Here is a 26,805-nt window from a genome sequence, read left to right as displayed (position 1 = left end):
GTGTCCATGGTAATGACATTGTTTTGGTTGAGGTCAATTGACCTCTTTATCGCGTCTATTGTGAGTTTAAAGTTCCTTTCCAAACAGGGAAGAAATCATGCATGTTATAAATTAATGTGAACCCTTGTGACATGGAAGAGGGTATTGTTCTCTCAGAGAGGAGTTAAAGGAGGGAGTTAAAGGTGGAGGGAGGATGTTGTGATAACTGAACCATGATTTTCTAACTGCCATCATGAGTGATGACACACCAGGTTAATAAACTCTATCAGCAGACAGACATGTTCAGGCCTCATACTTTGTGTAAATGAATCATGCCAGGAGAGCAACCGTCTCTTGCTGATGTACTGTGTGGAGTTGCTCAACTGGGACCTGCCCAGACCTACCTAAGATTTTGTGATATGCACCTTAATCTCACAATATCTGACTTAACACCAGAGAATTCTGCCATGTCCTGCAGAGGCAAGGAGCAAAGAGGCCCAATTCATGTCATACCAGAGACAGACATACCAGAGACAGACATCCTGCTTGAATTATCTGTGTGTGTTTGAGTGTGTGTGTATGCTGGCTGACCCCAACAACGCTGCTGCTTAGATAATGCAGAACCACGGTCTCAACATTCCAGGAACTTTTAATAAATTCCCTGGTTTTCCGGAAGTACTGCTTGAAAGATTCTGAATTTCTTGCTTATTCCCTCCTGATTCTAAGAATCCTTCAACCGACGTTTCGGGAAGAAGAATTTATTGAAAGTTCCCGGAACACTGCTGCGGATTAGGGGAGTGACTGAGGAGGGGAATTAGTCAAACAAACAAACACAGACTCAGTGAAACCATCAGTAACTCTGGGACCTTTCCCCCAGTTATAGACCCAGAAAGGGAGAACAGATATTAGCTTACATAGCAGCAGTCAGGATAGACTCACGGTGGTGTTCTTTTCACACAGTAAAGTGTTGGCTGTGAATTTGATAGTAACTTACAGGCAGCTCAGTGGCAAGTAAAATTCTGCATTTCATATTGTAGTACACCTACTGTAATCTAAATACAGTATCAAAGCAAGTACTGTTCAATGACACACAGTACAATACCGTGAAATCGACTGTATTATACTGTAAACCAAAAAAAAGGTAAATGGTACCATAACTGAAATGAAGGAATGAATGGATGAATTACTTCAATTCATTGAAGGAATGGGTTTGTACTTCACAGTATTTTATTGTAATTACAAGGCATTGTTGCAAGCAGGTTTGCTGCTAGGTATTGTGTTTACACATTACAGCATATTAATTAATATTTGGTGTTTTAAATTACTTGCATTTCTAGAGGTCTTAATAAAGCCTTCCAAACTGGCAGGGCAAAACAGACCAAAAGAGACTTGCTCCCACTCCAATCTGTCCCTTATACATTATACATTAATGGGGCACTACTACCTCATACCAGTTAAACTGGTACAGAATTCTCACTCACTGGTGAAACAAATATAGCCTCTTACAAGGCACACGTCAAAACACGTCAAAATATGTTAATGATCCAAAACAATACCATGCAACCACTAGTGGTCAAAAGGTCTTTGGCGTTCCAAAGACACGGTATGGTTCTGAATTCTGTGGGATGAAATTACATTGAACAAATAGAACAAATCTTTCCCCGACCCAGAATGCTGCAGTAAAACATTTCTGAATATTTTAGTGTTGACAATACAGAAAATTACAGTTTTCCGTTACAGTGCACAGACACGGCTGGATGGACATGGCAGACCCCTGCAGAGCATCCAGCACCCTCCACACACTCACACACACACCCAACCACACTCACACACTCTCACTCAGCCACACAGAGATACACACAAAACACTTACTAAACTAGAGACGGCCATTCTCTTTATATTACGTTTCAGCATGTCTTATTATGTGACATCATGTCTATTTATGAGTGGCTTTTATTCACGTGTGCTGTGTGATGTTTACAATGAGTGCCTTTCACTTAATTCCTTACATTCTCACGTGTGAAATCAAATTGAAACGCATGGACTATTTTGCTTGCTTGTACTGTATGTTGTGATGTGATTCCAAAGATTGACATGGACTAAAGTGATATTGAGACAGCTGTTGACAATTCCTTATCACCTCTTCCCTCCCCAAACTAATTGCTAAACACAACCCAGAACTAGAGTCAAAAGGAACTGGAACTTTCCTTCAGTGCACCATTTGGACCTCTCGAGTGACTGACATCTACCTCCTTGCTGCTCCTCTTCGCTAATCACCTGTGTGGGAAAAAGACAACTCATACAATGTGATCAAAAGTAAGGTGCTTATTTCCAGCATGTGATTGTGACTTCAACTGTTGGCCAGTACAAGCTCTATTTGTATGTTTACTGATACAGGGGACACGCCCGACACAGCTACAAGAGGCTACAACCCAGCAGGCCCAGCGTTGAATGAGAGACCGCCCAGCAAGCAGCCACTGACAACTGAACCTGCCATTGATGACCAAACCAGCCATCAACTAACAACCCCTGCTCGGTAGGAAGAGCTGAACCCTGCTCGGGTAGAGCCGAACGAATGAACATTGGCCACCGTTCCGTGAGTGAATCAACTGCTGTTAGTTTGCCCGGGTGCTCAAAGTTGGCCTATAGCCCTAAATCCTAGCCCTATTATGCATTTCAAATCAAATCAAATTGTATTTGTCGCAAAGGGCCAAATACAGTGAAATACTTACTTACAAGCCCTTAACCAACAATACTTTAAGAAGTGTTGAGTATCAGTGTGGCAGATGTGTTGTTACCTACCCTTACCACCTGGGGGAGGAGTCCAGGATCCAGTTACAGAGGGAGGTGTTTAGTCCCAGGGTCCTTAGCTTCGTGATGAGCATTGAGGGCACTATGGTGTCCTAATTGGGCCGCAGTGATACTGTGTGTTGTCATAGTTGTAAAAGCTGAATTTATAATAAAGAACCTTTAATTGACAACACTGCAAGGAGTGTTGTATGGCATTGAAGCTCATCTGGAGGTTTGTTGACACTGTCCAAAGAAGGGCCAGATGCATACAGAATGGTGTCGTCTGCGTAGAGGTGGATCAGAGAATCACCAGCAGCAAGAGCAACATCATTGATCTATACAGAGAAAAGAGTCGGCCCGAAAATTGAACCCTGTGGCACCCCCATAGAGACTGCCAGAGGTCCGGACAACAGACCCTCTAATTTGACACACTGAACTCTATCTGAGAAGTAGTTGGTGAAACAGGCGAGGCAGTCATTTGAGAAACCAAGGCTATTGAGTCTACCGATAAGAATGAGGTGATTGATAGAGTCGAAAGCCTTCACCGGGTCGATGAAGACGGCTGCACAGTACTATCTTTTATCGATGACGGTTATGATCTTGTTTAGGATCTTGAGCGTGGCTGAAGTGCACCCATGACCAGGTAGGAAACCAGATTGCATAGTGGAGAAGGTACGGTGGGATTCGAAATGGTCGGTGATCTGTTTGTTAACATGGCTTTCGAAGATTTTAAAAAGGTAGGGCAGGATGGATATACTGTAGGTCTATAACAGTTTGGGTCTAGAGCATCGCCCCCTTTAATGAGGGGGATGACCGCATCAGCTTTCCAATCTTTGGGGATCTCAGACGATACGAAAGAGAGGTTTAACAGGGTAGTAATAGGGGTTTCAACAATTTCGGCTGATAATTTTAGAACGAGGATCCAGATTGTGCAGCTCTTTCAGAACATCAACTAGCTGTCTGGATTTGTGTGAAGGAGAAGCCAGAGTGGGCTTGGGCAAGTTGCTGCAGGGGGTGCTAAGCTGTTAGCCGGTGTAGGGGTAGCCAGGTGGAAAGCTTGGCCAGCCCTAGAAAAAATGCTTATTGAAATTATTGATTATCGATGGTGACAGTGTTTCCTAACCTAAGTGCAGTGAGCAACTGGGAGGAGGTGCTCTTATTCTCCATGGACTTTTGTGTCCCAAAACTTTTGGGAATTAGTGCTACAGGATGCAAATTTCTGTTTGAAAAAGCTAGCCTTAGCTTTCCTAACTGACTGAGTATATTGGTTCCTGACTTCTCTGAAAAGTTGCATATCGCGGGGGCTATTAGATGCTAATGCAGAATGCCACAGGATGTTTTTGTGCTGGTCAAGGGCAGTCAAGTCTGGGGTGAACCAAGGGCTATATCTGTTCTTAGTTATAAATTTTTTGAATGGGGCATGCTTATTTAAGATGGCGAGGAAAGCACTTTTAAAGAGCAATCAGACATCCTCTAATGACGGGATGAGGTCAATATCCTTCCAGGATACCCAGGCCAGGTCGATTAGAAAGGCCTGCTTGCTGAAGTGTTTTAGGGAGCGTTTGACAGTGATGAGGGGTGGTCATTTGACCGCGGACCGATCACGCACACAGGCAATGTGGTGCGCGATGGGTGTATTTAGAGGGCAAGTTGGTCAGGATGATATCTAAGAGGGTGCCCATGGTTATGGATTTAGGGTTGTAGCTGGTAGGTTCCTTAATCATTTGTGTGAGATTGAGGGGCATCTAGCTTAGATTGTAGGACGGCCGGGATGTTAAGCATATCCCAGTTTAGGTCACCTAACAGTATGAACTCTGAAGATGGATGGGGGGCAATCAACTCACATATGGTGTCCAGGGCATAGCTGGGGGCTGAAGGGGGTCTATAACAAGCAGCAACGGTGAGAGACTTGTTTCTGGGAAGGTGGATTTTTAAAAGTAGAAGCTCGAATTGTTTGGGCACAGACCTGGATAGTATGACAGAACTCTGCAGACTATCTCTGCAGTAGACGGCAACGCCCCTTTTGGCAGTTCGATCTTGTTGGAAAATGTTATAGTTATAGGACATTTCTGGATTTTGGTGGCCTTCCTTAAGCCATGATTCAGACACAGCTAGGACATCAGGGTTGGCGGAATATGCTAAAGCAGTGAATAAAACAAACTTAGGGAGGAGGCTTCTAATGTTAACATGCATGAATCCAAGGCTTTTACAGTTACAGAAGTCAACAAATGAGAGCGCCTGGGGAATGGGAGTGGCATGTGTAGCCAAGTGATCATAGGGTCCAAAGAGTAGCACTAGATGAGTCAGGGAGTCGCTGCAACTCTAGGCGAGCTGGAGACAAGGCGATTCAGACAGCTAGCGGGCCGGGGCTAGCAGATGGGCATCCGGTGACGTCGCAATGAAAGAGCTTGATGAAACCACCTCGGACGGTGACGTCGGCAGACCAGTCGTGATGGATCGACAGGGCTCCATGTCAGCAGTAAAGGGTCCAGGCTAATTAGCAAAAGAGGTATTGTAGCCCAAGAATTGGCTGGTGGACCTCTTTGGCTAGCCGGGAGATGGGCCTAGCTCGAGGCTAACTGGTGCTTGCTGTGGTAAAGAGACGTTAGCCAGGAGTAAGCCAGCATCCCGGAGTCACCTCTTCACTGTTGACATTGAGACTGGTGTTTTGCAGGTAAAGTTTTATGAAGCTGCCAGTTCAGGACTTGTGAGGCATCTGTTTCTCAAACTAAACACTCTAATGTACTTGTCCTCTTGCTCAGTTGTGCAGAGGGGCCTCCCACTCCTCTTTCTATTCTGGTTAGAGACAGTTTACGCTGTTCAGGCACTTTGTACAGGTTGAAAAAACATTTGAGGATCCCCCAAATGTCCCCTGACACCACCACAATATTTGAGTGAGATTGATATGGTAGACATTGTATTAATTTACTGAAAAAATACTTGGAAACGTCCCGTGACCACACCTGACACCACTTACTAAAAAATGTCTAGTTGTTCGGTCTATCAATCGCATATTCTTTTCTGATATCGTTCACATGTTGTGGAAGCCAATGAAAGATGACTTTCCAAATAAATAAATAACAAACTGCTTGATTTTGTGTATTTTGAACTATGTAACTCCCATCTATCTTCTGATCATTTCCTCATCTCCCAGATGTCTTCGTTCCAAATATACCATGTTTTTGCATGTCAGAATCATGTAATTGCACATGAATAGCAGTTACTTTTGGGTCTATTTAGGCAGAAATCTACATTTTAACATTACATTTAAGAGGTTAAAGTACTACTAGTATCTGTACTTTATTTTACCATTTATATTTCTGGTAACTTTTACTTTTACTTCACTACATCCCTAAAGAAAATAATGTACGTTTTACGCCATGCATTTTCCTTGTCACCCAATAGTACTCGTTACATTTTGAATACTTAGCAGGACAGGAAAATTGACAAATTCACGCACTTACCAAGAGAAAATCCCTGGTCATCCGAACTGCCTCTGATCTGGCGGACTCACTAAACATACATGCTTAGTTTGAGAGTGTTGGAGTGTGCCCCTGGCTAACCGTAAATAAAATAACAAGAAAATGGCGCCGTCTGGTTTCCAAATATTAGGAATTTTAAATTGTTTATACTTTTACTCTTGATACTTAAGTATATTTTAGCAATTACATTGACTTTTGATACTAAAGTATATTTAAAACCAGAGTGAAAACTGGAATAGAAAGGCAGTTGGTTCACTCAACTGGGACAGGGTCACAGCTGAGAGAGCCAGGGGCCGAACGGATGCGGGGGCAGCGGGACCCGAGAGTGGGATAGCTGCGTGAGGCTATGACGATAGTGCAGGTTAGTTAGCCGGGAGGCCAGAGCGGCCGGCAGTGAAAACTGGAACAGAAAGGCAGTCGGTTCACTCAACTGGGTCAGGGTCACAGCTGGGAGGGCCAGGGGCCAAACTGCTGTGGGGGCGGCAGGCACGTAACTGGCTGAGTAGGTGGACCAACAACATTGTAGTATCTCCACAATACTAACGAAATTGACAGAGTGAAAAGAAGGAAGCTGGTACATAATAAAAATATTCCAAAACATGCATCCTGTTTGCAACAAGGCACTAAAGTAATACTGCAAAAAATGTGGCAAAGCAATTAACCTTTTGTCCTGAATACAAAGTGTTATGTTTGGGGCAAACCCAATTACTGAGTACCACTCTTCATGTTTTCAAGTATAGTGGTGGCTGCAACCAGTTATGGGTATGCTTGTTAAGAACTTGGGAGTTTTTCATGATACAAAAATAAATGGAATGGAGCTAAGCACAGACAAATTCCTAGAGGAAAACCTGGTTCAGTCTGCTTTCCACCAGAGACTGGGAGATGAATGCACCTTTCAGTAGGACAATAGCCTAAAACACAAGGCCAAATCTACACTGGAGTTGTTTACCAAGAAGACAGTGAATGTTCCTGAGTGGCCAGGTTACAATTTTGACTTAAATCTACTTGCAAATGTACGGCAACACCTGAGAATGGTTGTCTAGGAATGATCAGCAACCAATTTGACAGAGCTTGAAGAATTTTTAAAAGAATAATGGGAAAATGTTGCACAATCCAGGTTTGGAAAGCTCTTACAGATTTACCCTACAAAGTATCGACACAAGGGTGTTAGTACTTATGTAAATGTGCTATTTCTGTATTTGATTTTTAAAACATGTAAAAAAAAAATAACCGTTGTCACTTTGTCGTTATGGGGTATTGAGTGTAGATGGGTGAGGGGAAAGTAGACTGAATCAATTTTGAATTCAGGCTATAACACAAAATTGGGAATAAATCAAGGGGCATGAAAACTTTCTGAAGGGGCTTTAGCTAGCAATGTAGTAGTATAAAGTTGTAATTTACAATCAACAATATAGGTATGAATACAAGTGGGTCAGATTTCCTTATTCTTACCTCACAAATGTATCGATTTGACATACATTTATTTTGGAAGGTAAAATCTAATCATGGATGTGGCTGTAAATACTACATCATCATTCTCCATCAGCCAGTGTGCTTCAATAGGACAAAGTGGAAAGAGTCACTATGTGCTACCATTTGGAATTATAGTGCAGTGTACAATGCACTGTTGAAATACCTGGATTAAATATAACATTATATCCCACTCATCTGAATTTTATTGATACACTGTAAGCAGAGATATAGGCAATACCTTATCCGTTGACAAGACACGCAAAAAAGTGATCTTGTACAGTGTTGCATTGTGCAGAAATGGCATACAACACAGTGCCTAGCTAACTGCTTTACAATACCTCTATTTCTGATGATTTGTCCAACATACAGTATGTACTGTATAAGGATAATGAAACTGTAAGACATACATGTTTCTCAACATGCTCACAACCTGCCATTGTATACAAAAAATGTTTATGTCAACTTATAGTCAAATACCATATGGAAAATGATATTTACCATCTACCATTCTTTCTATTTAGCACTTTAAAAAAAGAACAGTTTTGAAATGTGTATCTTGTATTTTTTGATTTTGGATTAAGTGGTAGTTCAAATTACTAAATGGTGAACCTATCATTATCTGATGTATTGGTGACCAAAAAATCCACGCTGCCAAGCGCTGCCAAGTTGAAATTTCAGGCGTTCTTTTCAAACAGTGCATTATCATAATTTTCACAATTTCACAGTATTTTTCCAACCTCACGGTATGGAAATATATATAAAACACCGAAAAAATAATGTTTTTGACTGCGCTGTCCCTTTAAAATGAAAAGTGTTATCCAGGATAAAGGTCGCCCTCTAGTGGCCCCAATGGAAGAGGGAGAAAGAAATGTAATTGAAGAATCCATAGGCTCTAACCACTTCTGGGAAAATTGGAAAACACTGAACAAACAACACGAAGAGTTATCTATCCAAAACGGAGATGTATGGGTAAACCACTTCTCCAAACTTTTTGGCCCTGGAACAAAGAAAAAACAGCAACACATAAACATGATCAAATCTTAGAATCAACTATTCAAGACTACCAGAACCTACTGGATTCTCCAATTACATTGAATGAACTACAGGACAAAATACAAACCCTCCAAACCAAAAAGACCTGTGGGGTTGATAGTATCCTAAATGAAATTATAAAATATACAAACCACAAATTTGGCTATACTTAAACTCTTTAACATCATCCTCAGCTCAGGCATATTCCCAATTTTTGGAACCAAGGACTAATCACTCCAATCCACAAAAGTGGAGACAAATTTGACCCCAATAACTACCGTTGGATATGCGTCAACAGCAACCTTGGGAAAATCCTCTGCATTATCATTAACCGCAGACTTGAATATTTCCTCAGCGAAAACCATGTACTGAGCAAATGTCAAATTGGCATTTTACCAAATTACTGTACGACTGACCACTTATTCTTCCTGCACACCCTAATTGGCAAACAAACATAAACAAAGGAAAAGTCTTCTCATGCTTTGTTGATTTCAAAAAAGCTTTTGACTCCATTTGGCATGAGGGTCTGCTATACAAATTGATGGAAAGTGGTGTTCGGGGAAAAACATAAGACATCATAAAAATCCATGTACACAAACAACATTGGCAAAAAAAAAATACAATTGGGAAAAAACACACACATCTTTCCACAGGGCTGTGGGGTGAGACAGGGATGCAGCTTAAGCCCCACTCTCTTCAACATATATATATCAACGAGTTGGCAAGGGCACTAGAACAGTCTCCAGCAGCCGGCCTCACCCTACTAGAATGTGAAGTCAAATGTCTACTGTTTGCTGATGATCTGGTGCTTCTGTCCCCAACCAAAGCATCTAGATCTTCTGCACAGATTCTGTCAGACCTGAGCCCTGATAGTAAATCTCAGTAAGAAAAAACATTGGTGTTCCAAAAAAGGCCCAGTTGCCAGGACCACAAATACAAATTCCATCTAGACACCATTGCCCTAGAGCACAAAAAAAAACTAAAAACTAAAATTCACATATCAGTCACGATCTGGCAAAAAATACTTGAATCAGTTGTAGAACCCATTGCCTTTTATGGTTGTGGGGTCTGGGATCTGCTCACTAACCATTAATTCATCAAATGGAACAAACACCAAATTGAGACTCTGCATGCAGAGTTATACAAAAAATATCCTCAGTGTACAACGTAAAACACCAAATAATGCATACAGAGCAGAGTTAGGCCGACACCCGCTAATTATCAAAATCCAGAAAAGAGACGTTAAATTCTACAACCACCTAAAAGGAAGCGATTACCAAACCTTCCATAACAAAGCCATCACCTACAGAGAGATGAACCTGGATAAGAGTCCCCTAAGCAAGCTGGTTATAGAGCTCTGTTCACAAACACAAACAGACCCCACAGAGCCCCAGGACAGCAACAAAATTAGACCCAACCAAATCATGAGAAAAATGTAATTACTTAACTCATTGAAAATAATTAACAAAAAAACTGAGCGAACTAGAATGCTATTTGGCCCTAAACAGAGAGCACACAGTGGCAAAATACTGGACCACTGTGACTGACCCAAACTTAAGGAAAGCTTTGACTATGTACATATTCAGTGAGCATAGCCTTGCTTATAAAGGCCACCATAGGCAGACCTGGCTCTCACAAGAGAAGACAGGCTATGTGCACTCTGCCCACAAAATGAGGTGGAAACTGAGCAGCCCTTCCTAACCTCCTGCCAAATGTATGACTATATTAGAGACACATATGTCCCTCAGATTACACAGATGCACAAAGAATTTGAAAACAAACCCAATTTTGATGAACTCCCATATCTATTGTGTGAAATACAACAGCGTGCCATCACAGCAGCAATATTTGAGACCTGTTGCCTCAAGAAAAGGGCAACCCATATTTATGTTAATGTATTTTCCCTTGTGTACTTTTTTTTTGGGGGGGGGGTAGATCAGCTTTAGTATTGTGGATAGATTGTAGATTCCATCAATATTGCATCATTTCCAATCCCTCATATATTTTGGGGTAAATATATAGTACCAGTCCAAAGTTTGGACACACCTACAGTGGGGAGAACAGGTATTTGATACACTGCAATTTTGCAGGTTTTCCTACTTACAAAGCATGTAGAGGTATGTAATTTTTATCATAGGTACACTTCAACTGTGAGAGATGGAATCTAAAACAAAAATCCAGAAAATCACATTGTATGATTTTTAAGTAATTAATTTGCATTTTATTGCATGACATAAGTATTTGATCGCCTACCAACCAGTAAGAATTCTGGCTCTCACAGACCTGTTCGTTTTTCTTTAAGAAGCCCTCCTGTTCTCCACTCATTACCTGTATTAACTGCACTTGTTTGAACTCGTTACCTGTATAAAAGACACCTGTCCACACACTCAATCAAACAGACTCCAACCTCTCCACAATGGCCAAGACCAGAGAGCTGTGTAAGGACATCAGGGGTAAATTGTAGACCTGCACAAGGCTGGGATGGGCTACAGGACAATAGGCAAGCAGCTTGGTGAGAAGGCAACAACTGTTGGTGCAATTATTAGAAAATGGAAGAAGTTCAAGATGATGGTCAATCACCCTCGGTCTGGGGGCTCCATGCAAGATCACATCTCGTGGGACATCAATGATCATGAGGAAGGTGAGGGATCAGCCCAGAACTACAGGGCAGGACCTGGTCGATGACCTGAAGAGAGCTGGGACCACAGTCTCAAAGAAAACCATTAGTAACACAATACGCCGTCATGGATTAAAATCCTGCAGCGCACACAAGGTCCCCCTGCTCAAGCCAGCGCATGTCCAGGCCCGTCTGAAGTTTGCCAATGACCATCTGGATGATCCAGAGGAGGAATGGGAGAAGGTCATGTGGTCTGATGAGACAAAAATAGAGCTTTTTGGTCTATACTCCACTCGTCGTGTTTGGAGGAAGAAGAAGGATGAGTACAACCCCAAGAACACCATCCCAACCGTGAAGCATGGAGGTGGAAACATACTTTTTTGGGGATGCTTTTCTGCAAAGGGGACAGGACGACTGCACCGTATTGAGGGGAGGATGGATGGGGCCATGTATCGCGAGATCTTGGCCAAAAACCTCCTTCCCTCAGTAAGAGCATTGAAGATGGGTCGTGGCTGGGTCTTCCAGCATGACAACGAACCGAAACACACAGCCAGGGCAACTAAGGAGTGGCTCCGTAAGAAGCATCTCAAGGTCCTGGAGTGGCCTAGCCAGTCTCCAGACCTGAACCCAATACAAAATATTTTGAGGGAGCTGAAAATCCGTATTGCCCAGCGACAACCCCTAAATCTGAAGGATCTGGAGAAGGTCTGTATGGAGGAGTGGGCCAAAATCCCTGCTACAGTGTGTGCAAACCTGGTCAAGAATTACAGGAAAAGTTGCAATTGCAAACAAAGTTTTCTGTACCAAATATTAAGATCTGCTTTTCTGATGTATCAAATAGTTATGTCATGCAATAAAATGCAAAGACTTAAAAATCATACAATGTGATTTTCTGGATTTTTGTTTTAGTCTCTCACAGTTGAAGTGTACCTATAATTTAAAAAAATAGTAGGAAAACCTGCAAAATCGGCAGTGTATTCAAATACTTGTTCTCCCCACTGTACTTATTCAAGAGTTTTTCTTTATTTTACTATTTTCAACATTGTAGAATAATAGTGAAGATATCAAAACTATGAAATAACACATAAGGAATCATGTAGTAACCTAAACAAATCCAAATTTATTTTAGATTTGAGATTCTTCAAAGTAGCCACCCTTTGCCTTGATGACAGCTTTGCACACTCTTGGCATTACTCTCAAACAGCTTCACCTGGAATGCTTTTCCAACAGTCTTGAAGGAGTTCCAACATATGCTGAGCACTTGTTGGCTGCTTTTCTTTCACTCTGCGGTCCAACTCATCCCAAACCATCTCAATTGGGTTGAGGTTGGGTGATTGTGGAGGCCAGGTCATCTGATGCAGCACTCCATCACTCTTTTTTTGTGTGTTGGGTCATTGTCCTGTGGAAAAACAAATGATCCACTAAAAGCAAAGCAGATGGGATGGCGTAACGCTGCAGAATGCTGTGGTAGCCATGCTGGTTAAGTGTGCCTTGAATTCTAAATAAATCACATACAGTGTCACCAGCAAAGCACCATCATACCTCCTCCATGCTTCGCAGTGGGAACGACACATTTGGAGATCATCTGTTCACCTCCTCTGCGTCTAACAAAGGCAAGACGGTTGGAACCAAAAATCTCAAATTTGGACTCATCAGACCAAAGGACAGATTTACACCGTTCTAATGTCCATTGCTCGTGTTTCTTGGCCCAAGCAAGAAGTGGTTTCTTTATAGCAATTCGACCATGAAGGCCTGATTCACTCAGTCTTCTCTGAACAGTTGATGTTGAGATGTGTCTGTTACTTGAACTCTGTGTAGCATTTATTTGGGCTGCAATTTCTGAGGCTGATCACTCTAATGAACTTATCCTCTGCAGGTAACTCCGGGTCATCCTTTCCTGTGGTGGTCTTCGTGAGAGCCAGTTTAATCATAGCGCTTGATGGTTTTTGCGACTGCACTTTAAGAACTTTCAAAGTTCTTGAAATTTTCCAGCATTGACTGTCATTTCTCTTTGCTTATTTGAGCTGTTCTTTTTTCTTCTTTTTTTAACTAGGCAAGTCAGTTAAGAAAAAATTATTATTTACAATGATGGCCTAGGAACAGTGGGTTAACTGCCTTGTTCCGGGGCAGAACGACAGATTTTTACCTTGTCAGCTCGGGGATTCGATCTAGCAACTTTTCGCTTACTTACTAGCCCAACGCTCTAACCACTAGGCTACCTGTATACCAACCCTACCTTGTCACAACACAACTGATTGGCTGAAACTCATTAAGAAGGAAAGAAATTCCACAAATTAACTTTTAACAAGAAACACCTGTTAATTGGTTGGTTTTGATATTAAACTGCTCCGGCTATTACCTAGTTCTGCTCTCCTGCTTCTGACTTCACTGCCACCAGTTACGCACCACATTACAGAATTCCACACCACCATATGGAGTAGGCAGGAGCAGGTGCCCCTGGAAAAGGGGTCGAGGAGCGCGTCCAGGAGCAAGCGGCGATGATCCACCATCTCGGCGCCGCCATGGACCACGTTGTCCAAACCATGGACAGCTGGGAGAGACAGGGAGTTCCTCCAGCGCCTCCCCCACCACAACCAGGGCCTCCACTACTCGCCTCCCCTTCACCCGGTCCCAGTGAGATTTGTCTCGCCCTTCCCTGGGAATACAATGGGACGGCTGCACGCTGCCAGGGTTTCCTATTGCAGCTAGAGCTCTACCTGGCAACCGTCCACACGGCTCCTTCAGGCCGTGAGAGGGTGTCCGCCCTTGTCTCCTGCCTCTCAGGGAAAGCCCTGGAGTGGGCCAGCACCGTGTGGGGAGAAGGAGACGCGGCCCATCTCAAGGATTTCACCCACTGTTTCCGGGCAGTCTTCGATCACCCACCCGAGGGTAGAGCAGGTGAACATCTTAACCACCTAAGGCAGGGGACGAGGAGCATCCAGGAGTTCGCCTTGGACTTTCGGACCCTGGCTGCCAGCGTGGGATGGAGCGACAGGCCCCTGATCGACCACTACCGACCGCAGTTTGTGCGAGGACGTCCATCGGGAGTTGGCCTGCAGGGACACCACCCTCACCTTCGACCAGCTGGTGGACATGTCTATTCGGTTGGATAACCTGCTGGCTACCCACGGACATCCAGAGCGGGGACTGTCGGTCCCATCCCCTAGCACCACCGCTCCGGTGCCCATGGAGCTAGGAGGTGCTGTGCGCAGGGAGACCGGAGGAGGTTCAGTCTCGTGCACCATCTGGTGTCACCCCAGGTGAGCCGGCACCAATCTCACCCAGAGCCATCTGTTGCACACATGTTTTTGTATGTCACTTTTCCTGAATTTTTCCCGCATTCCCAGCATAAGGCGCTCGTCGATTCAGGCGTGGCTGGGTATTTTATAGACAAATCGTTCGGCCATAGTTTAGGGATCCCCATTGTTCCCGTGGCTGTGCCCTTCCCCGTTCACGCCTTAGACAGTCGACCATTTGGGTCCGGGTTGATTAGGGAGGCGATCGCCCCCCTGGGCATGGTGATGCAGGGGGATCACAAGGAGAGAATCAGTCTCTGTCTTATTGACTCTCCTGCATTCCCGTGGTGCTAGGCCTACCCTGGTTAGCCTGTCACAACCCCACTGTCTCGTGGCAACAGAGGGCTCTCACGGGGTGGACCCGTTGGTGCTACCCAGGTGGTGAGGAGACTGAACCCTCCCCAGGCAAGGTGGGCCATGTTTTTCACCCGTTTTGTTTTCACCCTCTCTTACAGACCAGGTTCCCAGAATGCCAAGGCCGACACACTGTCCCGGCTGTATGACACAGGGGAGCGGCCTATGGATCCCACCCACATACTCCCGGCCTCCTGCCTGGTGGCGCCAGTAGTGTGGGAGCTGGACGCGGACATTGAGCAGGTGCTACGTGCAGAGCCTACTCCCATCCAGTGTCCCACTGGGCGTCTGTACGTTTTGTCTGCTGTCCGTGACTGGCTGATCTATTGGGCACGTCACCCTCCTCTAGTCATCCAGGCATCGGTCGGACGGTGCGCTGTCTGAGTGGGAAGTACTGGTGGCCCACTTTGGCTAAGGACGTGAGGGTTTATGTTTCCTCCTGCTCGGTGTGCGCCCAGTGTAAGGCTCCTAGGCACCTGCCCAGAGGTAAGCTACACCCCTTACCCGTTCCACAACGGCCGTGGTCGCACCTGTCGGTGGATTTCCTTACTGATCTTCCTCCCTCACAGGGTAACACCACGATCCTGGTTGTTGTGGTCCTGACATCTCCTTCCTCTGCCCGGTATCCCTACGGCCCTACAGACTGCGGAGGCCTTGTTTACACACGTCTTCCGGCACTACGGGGTGCCTGAGGACATAGTGTCTAATCAGGATCCCCAGTTCACTGAGGGTCTGGAGGGCGTTTATGGAACATCTGGGGGTCTCAATCAGCCTTACCTTGGGTTTTCACCCCGAGAGTAACGGGCAGGTGGAGAGAGTTAACCAGAATGTGGGTAGGTGTCTGAGGTCTTATTCCCAGGACCGGCCAGGGGAGTGGGTGGAGATGGCCCAGAACTCACTCCGCCACTCCTCCACTAACCTCTCCCCCTTCCAGTGTGTACTGGGGTATCAGCCGATTGGCATCAGACTCAGACTGAGGCTCTTGCGGTGGATGACTGGTTTCGGCACGAGGAGGAGACATGGGACGCCGCTCATGTTCACCTTCAGTGCACCGTGCTGCACCAGAAAGCCTGTGCAGACCATCACTGCAGTGAGGCCCCGGTGTTCGCATCGGGGGACTGGGTCTGGCTCTCGACCCGAAACATGCCCCTCCGCCTGCCCTGCCCGGAAGCTGGGTCCGCGGTTTGTGGGGCCATTTAAAGTCCTGAGGAGACTGAATGAGGTGAGTTACAGGTTACAGCTTCCCCCCAATTACCGTATGAACCCCTCGTTCCATGTGTCTCTCCTCAGGCAGGTGGTGGCTGGCTCGCTCCAGGAGTCTGAGATGCGGGAGGTTCCTCTGCCCCCTCTGGACATCGAGGTGGCCCCGGCGTACTCCGTTCGATCCATACTGGATTCGAGACGTCGGGCGAGGGGCCTTCAGTACCTCGTGGACTGGGAGGGGTACGGTCCGAAGGAGAGATGCTAGATTCCGGTGGAGGATGTGTTGGATCCTTCAATGCTGCGGGAGTCTCCGTCCGGATCGCCCTGCACCTCACCCTCAGGGTCATCCCCGAGGCCGGTGTCGGCGCGCTACTGGAGCCGCTCGTCAAGGGGGGGTACTGTCACAACTTCCACAGAAGTCGTTTCCTCTCCTTGTTCGGGCGGCTTTTGGCGGTCGGCGTCACCGGTCTTCTAGCCATCGTCGATCCACTTTTTATTTTCCATTTGTTTTGTCTTATTTTCCTACACACCTGGTTTCCATTTCCCTCATTATTTGTTGTGTATTTAACCCTCTGTTCCCCCCATGTCTTTGTGTGGAATTGTTTGTTGTAAGTGCTTGTGCACATGTTTACTGGTGTGCGTCGGGTATTGTACCCATGTTGGTTTATTCTTTATGCCGTTGGTTTTGATATTAAACTGCTCCTGCTATTACCTAGTTCTGCTCTCCTGCGTCTGACTTCACCACCGCCAGTTACGCACCACATTACAATGAGGCTGTGGAGGGATTCTAATTATGGATTTAAAAGAAAACATGAATCATGAGCGTACAATGACACCTTTGTTTTTAAACCCTGGATTTCCAATCCCTTAATATTATTGTTGGATCTGATTTTTAACAGCTAACTTTTCTATGGCAATAATAAATAGATATGCCGATAGTGGACAGCCTTGTTTTACTCCTCTTGACAGTTTAAAACTTTCTGAGATGTAGCCATTATTTACTATTTAACACCTAGGGTTACTATACATAACTTAAACCCATTTTATAAGAGATTCTTCAAAATGTAAATATTCCAGGCATTTCTATATAAACTCCAGTCATACTTTATCAAAAGCCTTTTCAAAGTCAGCTATGAATACCAGGCCTGGTTTCCCAGATATTTCATATTGTTCTGTTGTTTCCAGTACTTGTCTTATATTATTTCTAATGTATCGTCCATGTAAAAAACCTGTCTGATTAGGAGGAATAATATCCGAACCACACCTTTTTAATTCTAAGGCACTAAGCATTTTGCTAGAATTTTTGCATCACAACACTGAAGTGTAAGATCCCTCCAATTCTTTTAAATGGACTGGATCTTTATATTTACCACTTGGATCCTGTTTCAGTACTAATGAAATCAGACCTTGTTGAGTGTCTGATAATCTACCATTTATATAGTAGTGGTTAAAACAGGCTAATAACGGTCCTCTGAGTATATCAAAAAAGGTTTGGCATACCTCCACTGATATGCCATCCAGCCCTGGAGTTTTTCCGAACGTAAAGGCTTTAATTGCATCAAGAAGTTCCTCCTATGTAATTTGGCCTTCACATGAGTCTTTTTGTACAGCTGATAATTTTACATTATTAATAGGGAAAAAATCCACACAATTAGTTTTGGTTAGTGGAGATGGAGGAGACAAACGAAAATATATGCTTTCCTTCCTTTTTCGAAATACTGTTTGGTGAATTATGGGTGACTACATTATTTTTTAACAAGTTTCAGTAAATTATTTTTGGTAGCATTTCTATGTTGAAAATTAAAAAACTATTTGGTGCATTTTTCCCAATATTCCATCCAGTTTGCTTTATTTTATAATATATTACACTGGATCTTTCTTGAATAAGTTCCTCCATTTCTTTTTGTTTTTCCTCTAACTTATTCAAAGCCTCTATGGTACAGTATTGCTATCTATCTGTACTGTTAGTCCTTTAATTTCCTTGTTTTAATATGGACTCTTGACCTCAATTGCTTTTGTTTTAGAGATGAATACTAAATTGCATGACCTCTAAAGGCACATTTAAGTGTCCCATTTGTATTATATATAGCTATTTAAATCATAATAATATATATATATATATATATATATATATATATATATATACATATAATTTATTTTCTTTAAATCCTGCTTATCTTAATTTCCATAATCAACCATTCATATTTGCAATAATGTAGGTAGTTCACACACACACACACACACACACACACACACACACACACACACACACACACACACACACACACACACAACCCCTTTCCCCCACAAACAACCATAAACTCAGATGCTCAACAGTTGTTCCAACGCAGAGCCCAACTCAAGAAGGGACTTGATTTATGAATGCATATACAGTTGCAGCTGTATGAGAAGACATGCAACATTTTGCAAATACTGGCAAAAATTGAGAGATTTAATTAACCATTGTCAAGTCGTAGGGGAGTCCTTTTGTTCTTTAAATATTTGCACATAATGACATTTGAAATGTATTTATTATTTTGGAACTATTGTGAGTGTAATGTTTACTGTTAATTTTTATTGTTTATTTCACTTTTGTTTATTATCTACTTCACTTGCTTTGGCAATGTTAACATATGTTTCCCATGCCAATAAAGCCCTTACATTGAAATTGAATTTAGAGAAAGATACATTTGCATAGTAAAACAGTAAGTTACTTATTATTATTATTGTTGTGATTATTATTCCAAATAGTAGTGGTATGGGTTGTAGGGGTGATGGTAATGATAGCAGTTTAGTGATGGTAGCAGTAGTAGTAGTAGTAATAATGATGGTAGTTGTAGTACTGATGTAAAGGTGAGGATGACAGTAAGTTAGTTATAGTTTCATTTTCTATGTTTAACCTTTTATATTTATTATATTTCTACTATTGACTTATTTTATTATTATTTGTATTATTATTTATTATTTTATTACAATGTATATTGTACACACTGTTGCTTTGGCAATATTGACGCAATGATTTTCATGCCAATAAAGCAGCTTGAATTTGAGAAAGAGAGAGAGATTTTCCAGGCTTTGGTTGTGTTGTTCTGGGAGGGGTTTCCATGGCCACAGGAATCACTTCCCAAATGTGGAAAATTCATCAAAATAATTTCAAACTACAGTCTTGACTCGACACAAACATAGTAAACACAGGCACACACTGGTCAGCTATGTTTATTTGAAAGAGACTGAAGTGCATAGAAGAATGAGAAAATAAAGTGTCAGTACTGTAATTTAATTTCCCAGCACAATAGCTAAAGAAAGAAAAGCCAAGAGTCCAATTTCTTGCCAAATCAACCCAACCCTTTACTGAAAACAGCTACAGTATGTCAACTGGATAAAGTTATCCATCTCCCTCACCGAAGTCAGACAGACACAGACAGTCAGACAGACTTAAAACTTAAATGTTTATTTCTTGCATCGCAATACACAATAATGTGAAGAGTATTTTCTTTGGTTAAAGCATAAAGTCTGTGCCTTTTAGAAGCATGTCAGTAAGATTAACATGATTTGGCTATTTGGTTTCAACATCGTAAGAAATTAAAATTATTTTTTGGTAGCATTTCTATGTTGAAGATTAAAAAAGAATTTGGTGCATATTTCCCCATATTCCAAATTGCTTTATTTTTCAAATTCCTTTTCCTGAAAACAACTTTCAAGGAATATCAGTGAGTGTTTAGACTATTGGCCTAAATAGTATACATGGTATTCCTACAGGATTAACCAACTGTATTATCTGATCCACAGGATTTTTAATGGTAATCAATTGTTTGGTCCCCACAATAATAGTAAAACAAACATGTGTGTGTGCGCACTTATATCCTCAGTTTGCGTGGGTTCACCACCCTGCCGATGAAGAGCAGTGCCCCCGAGGCCTCATCCCTCACCAGGAACAGGAAGGGGCGGTCCACGCGGTACGACAGTGGCGCGTGGACTTGGCTGGAGCTGGCATACTGGGTGCCCTCTGGGGCCATCTCCATAACAACCTTATGATTGAGGCTGCCAAGCTTCACCGTCTGAGCCGTGATCTTAGTCAGGTCTGTGTCTGCCAGAAATTCTGCAAGACCTGGAGAGATGGAGAGAGAGGATGTGAGAGACGTGAAGACAGAGGAGAGCAAGATGAAGAGAGAGGGAGAGAGGTACAAGCACTCACCCAGGTCAGAGAGCAGTGGCAAGAGGTCAGTGGAGTAGCTGAATTTTAGGACAGGTAGTGTAAGGGCAACATGCACGGGGTGAAGGGTCATGGAGAGGTCCTGAACAAACTCAGCCGTCAGGCTCTCCTCCACCAGGGTCATGTTCTGAGTGACATCATCAGGAAGGAACACAAACATGCTGACGTCATCCTGCATCTGGATCTGAGCAATCTGGAGAGAAAGGGAGAGGGAAGGAGGGGCTCAATAGATGTTTTCCCTGAGGCATACTTTCATAACTGGCTGTAATAAGTAATAAGTAATAACCATTGAAAAAAGTTCAATTTCTGCATGTGTACTCACTGTGCAGCCCAGGTCTGGGTCAACACCCATCTTCACTGGGTAATTGTCCTGTTGCATCATGGGAATGCGGGCGGGAACCTCTCCATCAAGCTGGAAGTCCTCCATCAATCCACTCTGACTGAACCGAGTTATCCACTTCCCTACACAAACACAGCATTTTACAAACTACACCCCATAAACGAGTGCACACTTTGGGGATAAGGGTAGAGAATTGAACCGCAGACAGACTGTCCTTACCTTTGAAGTAGGCAGCACCGAGAGGAACCACACCAGAGTTCCGTCCCAAGGGCTTGGACATGAAGCGGTCGACCTTGCCACCCGTCTGCTGTTTGACCCAATCATTGATCTCATTCACATCTTTAGCCCCACCCATCAGAGCCTTGGGCCGCACCCCATACTGCTTTTCCACCACTCCAAAATATTCCGGTTTCAGACGCAGTCCTAGAGAGTTACACACACACACACACACACAAATACACACACATACACACACAGGTCAACAAACATACACACAATCAAAATACACACAGACTGTGCAAAGTATCACAGAGACGCATGTATGCTTATACACACACTCACTGCGGGCCAGGTAGATGCGTGCAGCGATGCTGATGCCTTTGCCAGGTGCTCTGAGTGAGGCCAGTAGGTCCCTGAGAGTGTCGTGGAGCTGAGGGTCCTGCAGGGTGTGATACCTCAGAGCTCTGTACAACCACCTCTCTGAACGATCCGGAGACGCTCCTGAGTGAGAGAGAGGGGGGGGGGGGGTAAATACCAGACAATGATAGAGTATAACAGTGCTGAGGCTAACTAACCCATGGAGAGCTGAGTGAGCACTGCAGAGATGCTGATGGGGGCCAGGAATACGTTGGCCTTGGGGTCGCGTCCCGCTAGGGCCCGGAAAAGGTTGTAGCCGAAGTCAGAGGTGGCGGCAGCCATCTTGGCTCTGGGTGTGGTAAAGAGCTCCACAGCTTCCTCTTCCCCTCCCGTCCCCTCTGTCTCCGACTGCACAGGATTGGTTGATCCAAAAGACACAGGAAGAAAGAGAGGAGGGTTAATGGCATGGCTAGTTCATGAAGAATGAGAAAAATAGAGAGATAAACTACAAGAGGATGAGGAGAGAGATTCTACATGTCATCTCTCTGCATAAGAAAGTCAAAGGGAAGGAGCGCATATAAAGAGACATGAAAGTATGAGAAAAAGAAAGGAGTATGAAAACAGAGATGTGGAGTGGTCTCACCAACTGAGCATAAGAGAGGGAGAGGAGGGCCCCCAGCCACAGCAATAGGGTCGTCCACATCATCCTGCAACACAAGCACACAATCAATTACACACACATTATTATACAAACATACATCCAGAACTAGGCTTAATCTGTGTCTGGGAAACTGGCCCATAGAGTGTGAGTCAGACTTTCAGTTTGTGAGGGTGATTCCCTGCAGGCCAGGGCTCTTGGGAAAATGTGGTTTTAATTTAGAGTAAGTCCCTCCATCTCACCTGCTCAGCAGGGTGTGGAGCAATGAGTTCTCAATAAGGTCTCTCTGTCTGTCTATTGCTTTCTCTGTCAGCATCTCTTCTCTTCTTGATCTACTAGTTGGAGATGTGTAGACCTTTGTGTGTTCAGACTGAGCTCCATTACATCCTATTACTGAGTAAAGACTTAACTATATAATATATCCTAAACTTCTGGCTCGCCACTCACACACACAGTGTAGTTAACACACAATACAAGCAGGCTGCTGTGAAGTTCACACCTGTTTACTAGCTAGCCACACTAGCACAGCTAGTATTGGTAATGAGCTTAGTGGAGTGAATAGAGTCATACAGAGAGGTGAGCAGACAGAGCAGGGAGAAGCTGAAGGGTCACAGGAGGTGGAGATCAGAGGTTTCTTTCCCTCTTTCTTTCTGCCTCTCTCTCACATTCTTTCTATTTTACCCACACACACACATATGCTCTTGTTCCCTGCACATCTGGTTGTCATTAAGGTTCTCCTGGTTTCCCGGATGAAAAAAACATCCATAACTGACCTCAGACCACACACTTCTCCTCTCAATTCCTTTCATCTTCTCCTCCCCCTCTCCTCTCTCTCTGCAGGCCTGATGGTTAAACCAGACACTTGATCTCTGAGTTCCAACCCAAAGCAGCCAGCCAAACCCAAACTGAGAGATCTTCCTTCTCTCTGCACTGAGGCCGTCCTCTACCATTCACAATCACAAGCATGATGAATTTAAGCCAAAATAAAATGGAAAATGGTACAGTAGATATTGGCTGTAGGGCACCCAGTCCTCTTGATCTACACACATTTTTAACCCACAAATTAAGAGTATTTCCAAAATGCTATATCGACCACTTCTTCACATTTGTGTTTTTTCATCAGAAATGATTGCTTATGGGTACCTTCATGTGTGTGTAAAATATTGCTGTTTTCTTATTTATTTTTTTATAATAGATTAGATATTTTTTGCAAAACGCTGCATTAGCTGGAATCTAATGTACGTACCCTGTATATTCGACTGTGATATGTCGTTGTCTCACCTAGCTATCTTAAGATGAACGCACTTCCTGTAAATCGCTCTGGATAAGAGCATCTGCTAAATGATTCAAATGTCAAATGTAAATGTTTTATATACAGTATTACTGTATTTAATTATTATATAATTTTTTTAATCAATATTGATGTAAAGAATGTATAATCTGTACATTTATTTATAAACAGATGTAGTTATTTGTTACATTTTACAGTTTAAAACCTAGCAGTAGCCTACTACTTATTTCTCTGAGAGTGCGTCGGATATATATATTGCAAAAAAAAACATGATTATTTGTCTCTTTGAAATGAAACCATTAAGTGATATTTTAAACAAATACATGTCTGTCATTGAACAAACCCATGCGATGATTAGATAGTGAAAAGAATGCACCAATAAAAGCTCATACACCAACATTTCTGAAAATACATGTTTTAGAGTTGCTTGCACATTCTGAGGTAGCCCAAAGGCCAGCAGATGAACCAGTCAATAAAGTGCTCGGAAAGAAAGGGAAAAAATGTGTAGTCACACTATGTAACTCTGTTTTACAGACAAGTCTTAAAATGTCAATCCTGATCAAATGATCCCATTTAAAGGGTTGGTGAGTAACGGATTACATGTAGGCTAATCCGTAACGGGTTACAAAAAGACTCACGTAATCAGATACTTTACCAGCAAGAATATTGTAATCAGATTCCAGATACTTAAACAAATACAGATGATTACTTCTAGGATTACTTTTAAATTCAGAAAGGATGTTTATGAAAAAAACATGACACCTTTCTATTTTCTTAATGACATTTAAAATCAGCATAAAAAAAGCCACAATCAGAGAGTCTGACCACAATCCGAGAGTCTGACCACAATCAGAGAGTCTGACCACAATCAGAGACCACAATGATGACACACCAAATGCGTTTGATGGATCGCAGGAAAAGAGCAGGAATATGTTTTTGTAGGCTACAGTCCAAGGTATGTCTTCCAATGAAGCGACTGACGTCGGCATCCAAAGATTATCCAACTTGAATAAACGCGTGGAGGTAAGGATGACAGCAGTTGTGTAGTCTACGGGAAACGGATATCACTGATTATTGATATGTAGGCTGCATAACGCATTGATGTGAATCGCACTGCTGCTCTCTCATTTAGCCATCTTCGGATTGTGGATGATGTGAATCGCACTGCTGCTCTCTCATTTAACTATCTTCGGATTGTGGATGATGTGAATCGCACTGCTTCTCTCTCATTTAACTATCTTCGGATTGTGGATGATGTGAATGTGGATGGCTGTACACAAACATATAAGTGTATTTTAACCAAATAATGGTTGAATTGAAGAAGTTTAAGCTGCCTGTCAACCATCATTTTTGCGGCCAGGGGTGTATTCATTAAGGAAACCGTTTACCGTTTAAGAACCAAACAGAAGCATACAGAGCAAAACGAGAGTTTCTATTAGACAAATTCTGGTAGGTCCCTCCACGGTTCGTTCCATTTGCTTCCGTTTAAGAAACATTTTGCAACAGAATAGGCATAATGAATATGCCCCAGTGGACAGCCAGTATAAAACACTCTTGCAACACATAGTGCGGATCCCAGCCTATGGAATAAAAGTTTGAGGGAGTTCCTTCGAAACTCACCCTTGGTATTGTGCTACATACTGTCAAAACAAGTTTCACTTAAGAAGACCACATAGGCCTTACGGACACAACTCACACACTTCTGATAGACTTAAACAGTTGAAAATGATCAAGATGTCACCAACAAAAATATGAACAACAGGCCTCTATCAAATGCAGCATATGGGACACAAGCGCTTTTCAGTAGTACTAAAAGCATGCCATTCTGAGAGCAGCATTTATTTTACAACTCAAAGAAATGAGCCCAATCTGTCCTCTATGGCAACAAAATCAGAAACAACAGAGTAGGCTAATTATTCCTTAGTTTTGGGGTTATGCTCAGGTAAAACAGTTCGGCTAATCTATATTTCCATGTCCTATTATTGAAGATCAAGGGGTATTAAATGAATTGTAATGACAGTAAATCTGACAGATGTTGGGTAATAATGTAAAGACAGCCTAACTGTGTTATCTGTTGTAGAAAGAAATGGGTTAGAAGAATCCTACATAACCAACCCAGAAATTAAAATGGAACATCCAATGATGGTCATCTATGTAAACTTTAATATTGATTTATCCTGCAATAGATGTTCAATTGATAATATGAATTATTGTCATCTTAAGAAGGTTGATGTTTATTGGGATGAGTCTTGTCCTTGAGGCAGAACTGAGCGATTTCCACTAGATGGGCCAGCTGCAGAGTCAAAATTGTCTGTATTGTAAAAATGTGTGAAAGAAAATAGCTTTTTGGTCTTAATTTAAGGTTAGGGTTAGGCATTAGGGGTTATCAGTGTGGTTAATGTTAGGGTTAAGATTAGGATTAGATTGAATGACTTTGTGGCTGTGCCAGCTAATGATCACTCTGTAGAGCTGCCCCCAGAACAAGATTCATGATGAAAAAATGCTAGCCTGCACCTGTTAAGGGGAAAGTAATCTGAAAGTAATCAAATTACATTACAGAGTTTGGGTAATCCTAAAATTACATTACTGATTACAATTTGACAGGTAACTATTAACTGTAACGGATTACATTTTAGAAAGTAATCTACAGTGCTGAATATGTGTTTTTGCCTGCGTTACAGATGGCTATATCAGTCGCTAATACAGGACTAGTACATTTTAAATGTTTTATTATGATTTGTCAGGGGGTGCTGCAGCACCCTCGGCACCCATACCTCCCGCAGCTATGCACCTAACCTTATATTTAAAGTCTTTTGGAATGCAGATTTTACACTAAATAAGAAGTACTATTTCCTGGGGACAGAAAAGGCACCGCATAGTAGGAATGACCCTGGTGTATCATCATAGTGGTCTCTGATCTGTGGTCAGACATGCTCAGGCATTGCAAATTTAAACTTGTGCCTTTTTTCAATGCTGATTTGAATGTCATTGAGAAAAGAGAAAGGTGTCTGATATTTTTTTATCACAAACATCCTTTATAAATTTAAAAGTAATCCCAGAAGTTTTCATATAGATTTTCAAAAGTATCTGTAAATCTGATTACAATGTTACTGCTGGTAACGAAACAGATTACAGTTAGTTTTTTTGTAATGCATTACTCCCCAACTCTGCATATGATGCATAAAAGTACTGACCTTTCCAAGCGGTTATGGTCCACGTCGCCCGTACGTATGTCTCTAGCAGTCGTGTCTCCAGTGGAGTGCTGAATGTACCAGGACGATGCACACAGCCGTGAAGCCAACTTTTACCCGCCCTTCTCTGACGTAGCCTGTTGGGTTGGGCAAGAATCTGGATGGCTGTTTTGAGCGCAAGGCGCATCCATGGTCCTCCCTCACTGCCCCAAATTAACGGTGGTATGTTAAGTTTGACGCGCAAGCATTTGACCTGAAATATTATAACAAATCTTAAATAAGTCAGTTTTTAATTGCATGAATGTGCTGG

At 42.9% G+C, this 26,805-nt stretch overlaps 2 protein-coding genes across 2 annotated transcripts in view; one reads left to right on the top strand and one right to left on the bottom strand.

Moving 5' to 3' along the window:
- Window positions 1-277, top strand: part of LOC109872897 (solute carrier organic anion transporter family member 2B1-like) — a 24,392-nt gene extending 24,115 nt beyond the window's left edge. The window contains exon 15 of the mRNA XM_020464316.2: window positions 1-277. This exon is cut by the window's left edge and continues 1,595 nt beyond it. The gene's annotated coding sequence lies outside the window, so the exon portion shown is untranslated.
- A 19,149-nt stretch (window positions 278-19,426) lies between these two features.
- Window positions 19,427-26,634, bottom strand: serpinf1 (serpin peptidase inhibitor, clade F (alpha-2 antiplasmin, pigment epithelium derived factor), member 1). The gene is made up of 8 exons (XM_020463965.2): window positions 26,499-26,634; window positions 21,999-22,062; window positions 21,574-21,763; window positions 21,341-21,499; window positions 20,999-21,202; window positions 20,762-20,901; window positions 20,422-20,632; window positions 19,427-20,334 (listed from the first exon to the last, which is right to left on the bottom strand). The coding sequence occupies exons 2-8, from the start codon at window positions 22,059-22,061 to the stop codon at window positions 20,084-20,086; spliced, it is 1,218 nt and encodes a 405-aa protein (XP_020319554.1). The 5' UTR covers window position 22,062; window positions 26,499-26,634; the 3' UTR covers window positions 19,427-20,083.
- Window positions 26,635-26,805: the final 171 nt, after the last annotated feature.

Source organism: Oncorhynchus kisutch, linkage group LG28 (genome assembly GCF_002021735.2).
Source record: "Oncorhynchus kisutch isolate 150728-3 linkage group LG28, Okis_V2, whole genome shotgun sequence".
NCBI lineage: Eukaryota > Metazoa > Chordata > Actinopteri > Salmoniformes > Salmonidae > Oncorhynchus > Oncorhynchus kisutch.
This window is presented reverse-complemented; position numbering and strand designations above follow the sequence as displayed.